The 8,996-nt window shown below is 44.3% G+C and overlaps 1 protein-coding gene across 1 annotated transcript; it reads left to right on the top strand.

Moving 5' to 3' along the window:
• The first annotated feature begins 6,107 nt into the window (after positions 1–6,107).
• On the top strand, positions 6,108–8,996 carry skida1 (SKI/DACH domain containing 1). Its single transcript, XM_026292864.2, has one exon. It carries the CDS (start codon positions 6,108–6,110, stop codon positions 8,598–8,600), a length of 2,493 nt encoding a protein of 830 aa, XP_026148649.1. The 3' UTR covers positions 8,601–8,996.

Genomic DNA, 8,996 nt, shown 5'->3' on the forward strand with positions numbered 1-8,996 from the left:
TAAAGTGACCACTGGGTTCTTGGACATCTCCCTGACCAAGGCCCAACTTGCCTGTTTTCTCACTTTGGATTTCATGCTGGTTCCAAACATCTTCCACTGTACAGTTATTAAAGCCACTGTCCTCCTGGAAACACTCTTCAGAAATAGTTTTTGTGTGCTTGGCCTGATCTACATCTCATTACAATTTTACCATAAAGTCTAGAGTTCCATGGACCTTGTGGCTTGTTTTTTGTGTAAATTGTGGGACACATACACACAAGTATGCCTTTGTAAACAAAGTCCAATAAATTAATTTTGCCACAGATGGACTGCAATTACATTCTAGACACATCTCAAGAAAAGCTGCTGCATACGTAAGTTGCATGTGAAAAGATGTGAAGACTGACTTCATTGCCTGGCTTTTTTCTTTTTTTTTTTTAATCTAATGGTTAGTGTCATACCATAAATTGCCTAACTAGCTCCATCTCTACTGAATCTTATTTGTATTACTGACATTTAAATTTGGCAAGAATTACCAAAAAGTCTCAGGAGCAAACACTGCATATTGCAAGCACTGCACTGGTAATAAAGTCAGAAGAAACACCACACCCCAGATGTGTCTATGTGTCTGCACTGTGGGAGAAACTGCGAGGAATGTTTTTCACATACTGCACTCATAAGCTTGAAAAAATGACAATTGACATTTCATTATAAAACCTTTATTTTAAAACAATGGCATTGTCAAATGGATGCCGTATCCTTGTTATAAGTCATCTGTGTTAGGTGGAATGTAGGGCTGTACACCTTGCTAAACACAATTAACAGTATAATATTGTTTATGTTAGAAAATGTGTGTTGTGTTGTCTATTTGATCAGAGCCTAACATAATTTATATATAATTTATAATAGTCCAAATAATTTTAAAGTCTAGTTAAACTGAAACAATGAAAAACAATTTTGGCAAACAAAGGAGCAGCACTCAGTGCAGATGTAGCTACTGTAGGTGTTCTTTATCCCCTTAAATTTGTGTTTAAATTGTGTACAAAAGGCAAACAGTGTATTTTAGTCAGTGTTATTCACCTACAGAAAAGGCAAGGGGTGGGACAGAGGGGGGCTGGAGCCAATTCCAACTAAATTGGGCAAGAGGCAGGGCACACCATGGACAGATCGCCAGGCTCACACAGGCCTGACACATATAAACATCTACAGACAATTCAGAGTCACCAATTCACCTAAACCAACACGTCTGGACTGTGGGAGGAAGAGGAGAAAACCCATGCAGACATGAGGACAACATGCAAACTCCACACAGAAAACCCTTCCTGCTGTGAGGTCACAGTGCTAACTACTTCTCTACCAGACTGATATTCCTTTATAGTGAAATGTATAAATATGATAATATTTTATGTAAGCTATTGGTATTCTGCATGTCCTTCATTTGGATTTTGGAAGTTAATTCAAGCTATGCAGTATTCATTCTCATCTATAAATTGTACCTACACTGCATCTGTAGGTAAAAAAACATTAAAAACAACTATTTACTGCTTTTTCTTATTAAGCTAATAAACTAATAAAGTGTAAAGTGTCGAGAAGTTGGAAACAGTGAAATTAGCCTACTTGACCAGCAAAATGAAACCAACGCTACCGAGCTATAATTGCTATTCAGACCCATCAGTATTTACCCGGGGTCTCCTCTGACTAGCAGGGGCCTAGGAAAAAATACAAACAGTCCCAACATGGCGGGGTGAAAGGTGAAGAGAGCCCTCCCCCCACCACTGTCGGCACACACTTCAGGCTCAGATTGCATGTAAAATCACATTCTCCTAGGGTGGTGGGGGGTGGAGAGGAATTCATTGTTTTGGCATGGGGCAGTGGGTTTGTGTCATAAAAAGCCTATGCTCTTACAAGTGCCTACTCCTCCTTGACCAAGTGTCTCAATAAAGTTCAGTACAAAACAAATAACATGGGCTATAGGAGCAACACATTTGGTTTGATGAGTGTTAAAAACTGGAGGAGCTTGGAAGCTTGACTATGCCAGGAGATTTTTATGGCCAGTTCTCTTATAAAACTGTATGAACTTCACCAGAAGAACCAGTTAGCCTGCACACACCTCGCAAAAAATGCTTTCCACATTGCAACTGTCTGGAGTGTGGACTTTTCTATAGGTTTTGTAAGCCAGTTTAATTGAAATCACTGGCATGCATTAGCTCTGTATTGGATAACTATTAATGCTGGAAACATGTTGTTTCTTCAACTTGACGCTTGTTAAAATGTAGGTTACATCGACTGCACATAACTCTGGAGCACTGGTCATATGTGTTCAAAGTTGTGTGAGTGTGTAGACTGCGTCCATGTATCTTCCCCCTATAGGGAAGCGTCGGACCTCCACACTGAAACAATAAGCATACTAACTAGCCTTTATTTGTGTTTATCTTTTGAATGTTCGCCGGTACTTCGCACCGTGTTGTTGTAAGCCTACTAACAATTCTTCTGATTATTTGTGCTGCCTTGTAGAAAAACAGTGCAATTCCATCTGAGCTGACCGCTCTCCACAGCCGCCTCTACTTATCTGATCCTAAACACTCTGGGTTTCTGCCACGCACAGTGAGCCTGGGTAGGACACACTGATAGGTGGGATGTGTTTTCAGGACACAGCTAAGAATCACTGTAGGCTATTAGGCTACCTTTAATCATGGACCTACATTAGCCAATGGCCCTGACTTCTAAGAAACATATCCTCTACACTTATCCCACCAAATAAATGAGCTTTGTTGGTTTCCCGTAGCTGTAATTCCGGACATGCAACGACAAATCAAGTCTATACAAGAGTGAAGTGTCCACGAGTAGGAATGAGCCTGAAACGCAAGATTTTCTCGTTTTAATTTTTAACTTTTTTTTTTTTTTTTTTTTTTAGGAACAGCCTGTTGTTAAAAACATCCGTCGTCATCTCATGTATATTGCATTATATATATTTAAAATTATACTAATGTTTTACACTTGTGGATATGTAGTTGGCCGATCATTTCAATTATCAATTTTCATGTGCTCTTTGCTCGAGGTTAATTTAATTTGAGTGCTTTGTTAATTTCTGTAAATGAAAGATTTCTTTTAAGCCTTTATGGCTCCCAGTCAACAAGAGATCTATTCTCATTAAAAAAAGATTTGGAAACAGTTAGCAGCAATTTCTCTGCAAGCCCATAATTTTGAGATTTAAAATCTAAATTATATGAACTATACTATTCTGTGCGAAGGCACGTAATTGGTCGTTTCAGATGCAGGCTAATTTGCTCATAGGTTTTAATTTACAATAAAATCTATTCTCAGAGGGAAAATGATAGGAAACAAAGGTGTACGATATAGGATGAAACAAGCCTTGGTGGTTTGTTAGCCCTGCATCACCCAGGCTAGACACAGCGGTACCTACACCGTGGCTATGGGAGTTTTCCCCTGGGGATCTGGACGTCAAAACAGCTGCCCCTCCTCTCTGCTGCATCCGCGAAACACTCATGCTCCGTGTGCTGCCATATACTGCCATATAAGCCTGTGAAAAGCGAGTTGTGCTGTAGCAGAGAGAGCACAGCTCTGGCTGTATATGAGGCGGTGAGAACGCAGGTCAGATGATCCCGGGGTGTATTGGAGTTGGACAAGATAACTCGGCGAAAGTGATTTCTCAACGTATAGCACATATATACACTGAAAGTTATACAACACACACACACACACACACACACACACACACACACACACACACACACACACACACAGCCTTCTGTAATTAATACTTTACTTTATCAAGATTAGGTGATTTTTATCACATTAGAAGGTGCTATAGTTTAATTTTATAAGTTTTAATTAGCTCTACACATTGCGCACTGCAATGGAAACTAATAAATGAGAGACGACACACCTAAAAAAACAATAAAAACAATATTAATCTTCGGTTCACATATTACTTTAGTATGCATGCGCTTTTCCGTGTCCACCATATAATATTAGTGATAGTGTTTTTATAATTTTACACACACATATATATATATATATATATATATATGTGTGTGTGTGTGTGTGTGTGTGTATGTATGTATGTTGGCGACTTGGCGCCACAAGGGATTCGTGTGTTTTCTAGATAACAAAGACTGAACCTAACGCAAAGTGTATTATGCCTCAGGGGCAAAACACAATAGCCAGTCCAAACGACGTTTTGTAGGTCTACCGGTAATTCAGACAATTAGCCTATGTAATGTACAACACAGTCACACGTGGTGGGTGGTCAAGCTACGTTTGCTTTGCTTTCTTTGTAGCATATCTGTGTGCGTGCGTGCGTGCGTGCGTGTGCATGTGCATACGTAACATGTTGAAGACTGTACGTATGACACCAGACCCAAAAAGGTTTCCTGAAGATCTAAAACTAAAAGTGGCTACAACATGTTATGTTACACAACAGAGCCTGCATGTTCTTGTTCTTCTATTTTATACAAAGCTACTTCCTGATAGTAACGTATGCCTTAGAAATATTATATTCTTACCGTAAAGATTTATGAACGGACATGTTTATGAGATAAATCAAATGCATATTTTATAAGTATTTAACCCAAATGGCCAACAGGAGAATAGATGTCTCGCGAGGTGGCGGCTTTAACCTACATTCAGTCTTGTGGGAAAACCAACCCTGACTCTGCACTTCTGACGTGTCCAATAGCGATTCGCGTCGTTTTACCAGGGTGAAAAACAGGCTACAGCTAAACAGGGATTTACCGGCTTAACATGATTCCACTAAATTAGCCTGCCTTTATTTACAGAGGTTTGCTGTATTTGTATTGGTTTTTTATTTTAATTTTCCAATTAACAATTTCAATTACATAATATTTTAACAGGGCTACAGTTTACATTACACCACATTTCAATTAATACACACACGCATGCACACACACACAAAAACACACACACAGTCTCAATCTCTTAAGAAAAAAAAAAAGCATAAATAAAAGCCATGAATTTATTACGATATTTTCAGACACGTGAATATAGTCTGTGAAATAATGCAGGGTAAGTAGGTCATTCTATAGACAACCAGTGGGGAACATTTCATATGGAGCCAACAAAAGCAGATGAGTTGAGCTTTGGTCAGCAGCCTAAACGTGGAAAAGCAGCTTGCCAAGTGTGAAAAGCAAATGTCTTTAAGATGCGTTGTGTTAACACACATCAAAACGTATCAAATAACAGGAGCGTGGAGTCATTTCAGCAGCACACAATCAATGGCATACTGTACCACTACCGCATGCATTTTGGTTTTGGCCTAAAGGGACTAGCACAATACATTCCAGTCTTATCATGACACTTCACAGGCTCGGTCTACATCTGGCTCTGGCTCCCTTTATGAACGGTGAATTTTCAGCTGCTCTTCCCTCCGCTATTGAAATATGAACTTGTCATAACTACATTATTAACTCAAACAGCAAAGACTGTGGGCACAATTCAAAACTATGAGGTGGGGTGTGGGAGGGGGTGGGGATGGAATATCCATTTTTATTGCATCACCTGTCAGCGGCGTCCAATGGGCGTCGACTCTGAGGGCATTAATTGATGAAGGTGTCTCCAGACTGGTGTACCTCCCCTCTCTGTCATTTTATTTGTGGCTGAACCAGCAGCCAGATTAGCAGCTGCATTTTAGCTCTTATTCTCTTCTTTCTGTCTCTGACTTTATCCCTCCCCTCCACCCTCACAACCCTCTCTCCCTCCCTCTCTCTCTCTCCCTTCTCGCTTTTTTTATCCCTCTGGCTGAGGCAGTGGTGTACACCTACCCCTTGTCCTGCTGCCGAGCAGAGGGGAGTAGAGCCGGCAAAGCAGGTAGCAGCAGCCCAGGCTTGGTGGATGCATTAGTCGCATTCCTCCACCATGCCGGACCGGGGCAGGAGGCGACGGGTGGATGCTGTCCTATTAGACACCGGCAGCTCCATTTAACTCCGCATGTCAAAGTTTGCATTTTCATGACGCAGCAGCAACGGTGTGGATGGATTAAAGGTATGAGCAGGATGCCCCTAAACTGGCGACCCCATGCCATTTACTGCTAAATCCATCATATACTGAAAAGACTGGCGGATTCATACATTGGAGCGGACACATAAAACATGGGAGATCTGGAATGTGGCTTTGAGGAAATGCAAGGAGTGAGACTGGGATACCTGCTCATCAAAGGCAAGCAAATGTTTGCTTTGTCTCAGGTCTTCACCGACCTGCTGAAGAACATCCCTCGGACCACGGTGCACAAGCGCATGGACCACCTGAAGGTGAAGAAGCACCACTGCGACCTGGAAGAGTTGCGGAAGCTCAAAGCAATAAACTCTATAGCTTTCCATGCCGCTAAATGCACGCTCATATCGCGGGAGGACGTGGAGGCTCTGTATTTCTCCTGCAAGACGGAGCGGGTGTTGAAGTCCAACAAAAGAAAAGCGAAAGCAGTGTGTTCCCCCGCAGATGGAGATGCATCCTCCGGGCTCCTCCATGCGGACACCGAGCTGTGGAAAGAAAAAGTTTGGTTTAGTTTGCACGGTGTCCCGGAGACTCTCACAATTCACAACAAAACGAGCAGGAGGGCAGAACTGACTCCTTGCCTTAACGACACCCAACTACCTCAAATTTGCCACAAAACGCATGGACGCGATTGCCGTTCGGCGACCACGTCCGGTCACAAACACTTTAAAAACTATGAAACAGCGAAAGTAACAGGGAACTGCGTTCCTTTGAGCCAAAGTCACTCCTTTTTCAGGAGCGCGGTAAGTCGGCAGCCGGTGGTGCTTCAGTCCGCCATAGCTTCTCAGTCCAGGCTCTCGCGCTCAGCCGGCGACCTACTTCACAAAAGGAAGAGGAGGCGAGAGGGGGGCGGCGGCAGGGACAGCGCGAGGCACTCGTGGAGCAGAAGCAGACACACGCACCACCATCTACCATCGGTGCTGCTTGTGCAGCCCAAATCATCCGGTAGTCACGGGACTTCGTTTGGTGCCTTCCACCTCGGTCCGGATTATTGCCTTGACCCCAGAGCTCACCATCATCATCACCACCAGCATCACCATCATCATCATCATCACCATCACCACGAACCGAATTTCCCCGATGGTTACAGCAGTGACACCGAGTCCAGTACCAACTCAGATCGGGCATACCCGGACTCGGACTTTGGGTCTAGTTTCTCCACAACAAGCAACTCCGGGAGCTCTGAGGAAGAGGAGGGGGGTAAGGATGAAGAAGACACGCACTCAGAGAGTTCAGAGGTCAGCTCGGACGAGGAAGAGAGCTCATCTCAGTCTGACTCAAGCTCAGTTTCCAGTCGTGTTTCGGTTCAGAGCATCCGGTTCAGGCTTGCCCGGGTCGGTTCTCTCGCCAAAGGTCACAACACTAGTAAAGCACCACTGGTCCTGCAGCCCACATTTCACTACAACACCCAGCAGCAGCAACTAGAGAATCAACACAGGACACTGTGCTATGCTGCCACTTCACAGACAGCAGACAGCAGACACGACAGACGTCAGAAATGTGAATTTCCGTATAATGAAACTAGAGAGGACTCTGGGCCCCTACAGCCAACACAATTTAACTCAGCTGTTGTGGGGGAGCGTTTCTTGACTGAGTCCAAAAGGGAGAAGGCGTCTGAGGTTGATCCAAACAGGGCTGACCCTGTGGATGAACTGGTCTCTTATTCACCGGGAATCACCCGGACTAGGGTATTTAATCCGTCGCAAAGGACACCGGTGCAACCCCCTCAATTCCCCCTGGACCTGAGTGCACAGTGTGACCAGGACAAAGACGCCAAGCTCCCAAAATGTACCGAGAAAAGGGAGGCAAAAGTCCCCAGCCTAAAACTGCCCACTACCCTGAAACACATAAAGACTGAGGCGGAAGAGTCCTCTCTGACCCTCACCCCTCACTCAGACAGCGACAGGACAGCCAGGACGCCGCCGTTCAACCTCCACAATGTGAAAGTTAAAGTGGAGGAAAGCTGTGATGAATATGAATACCAGAGCCAGGTCACTGCAGTTAAATGCAAAGTGGATACGCAGGAGGCCAGCGGTGGTCAATGCACCAGTGGAGTCAACAAACACGGGAACTTTTTCGACAGCGGCGTAAAAGCCACAGAGAAGAGCCATGATGTGGCTCCGCGGTCCCCTCGTGGTTCTCAGGAATGCACCCTGGACACCCCATGTATGGAGGAGGGGGAGCACAGGCACAAAAACTTTAGGGCTCCGATGTTGTTTAATAAGAAACCCCGAGTTTACAGAACGAAAACAAAACAAAACGTGCCCAGGATAAATAAATCTGCCTCATCCCCTTCTTCTTCTCGTCCCACAGGCTGTGAGGAAACCTCCACAGAGGATTTACCGAGCAGACGCAAACGCAGCACCGCAAGCATTGTAGCATCGCCTGCAAAAATGTCTTTCAGCCTGATGGCAAATTTCCCATCCCCACCGTCCCTGGTTGTTGGCAGTGACGGGGATTTGTGCCCAGCTTACTCCATGAACTCGCTGAGGGGTCCCGGGCCTCCCCCTCCATCCCACCCCGTGTGGAGGTGGCAGCTAGGCGGCCAGATTCTCCCTCCCCCACATGCCCAGAGAACTAGGAAATACTGAGCTGTTTTTTGAAAGCAAAAACAAAAGCCCTCACCGTGTACATCTCCAACTTAATCTTAGCCCGAGTCTCAACGTGAGCGCAGCAAATTTCTCTCAACTTCTTCGGCGTAGTCTTTTTCGTCCCCCTTTGCTGTGAAAGGATTTACATTCCGCTTTGTTATGAAGTTTGAGGCAGCGAAGGAAACCCCACAATATCCCCCTTTGGAGCCTCGTGGGCGCCCACAGGACTGGGAGACATCGCTCGTGGATTTATGTTTAAAAAAAAACGCTTAGTCGGTGTTTATTTTTTTTAAATTATTCTTTCTTAATCTCGACCTGTTGGATTGTATGGTGCAGTGTTTTTGTTTTGTGCTTTGTACAGGTAAAAAACATTCCCTGGGATGAGACTGTGCTTAA

This window comes from Mastacembelus armatus, chromosome 20, assembly GCF_900324485.2.
Source record: "Mastacembelus armatus chromosome 20, fMasArm1.2, whole genome shotgun sequence".
In the NCBI taxonomy this organism is placed as follows: domain Eukaryota; kingdom Metazoa; phylum Chordata; class Actinopteri; order Synbranchiformes; family Mastacembelidae; genus Mastacembelus; species Mastacembelus armatus.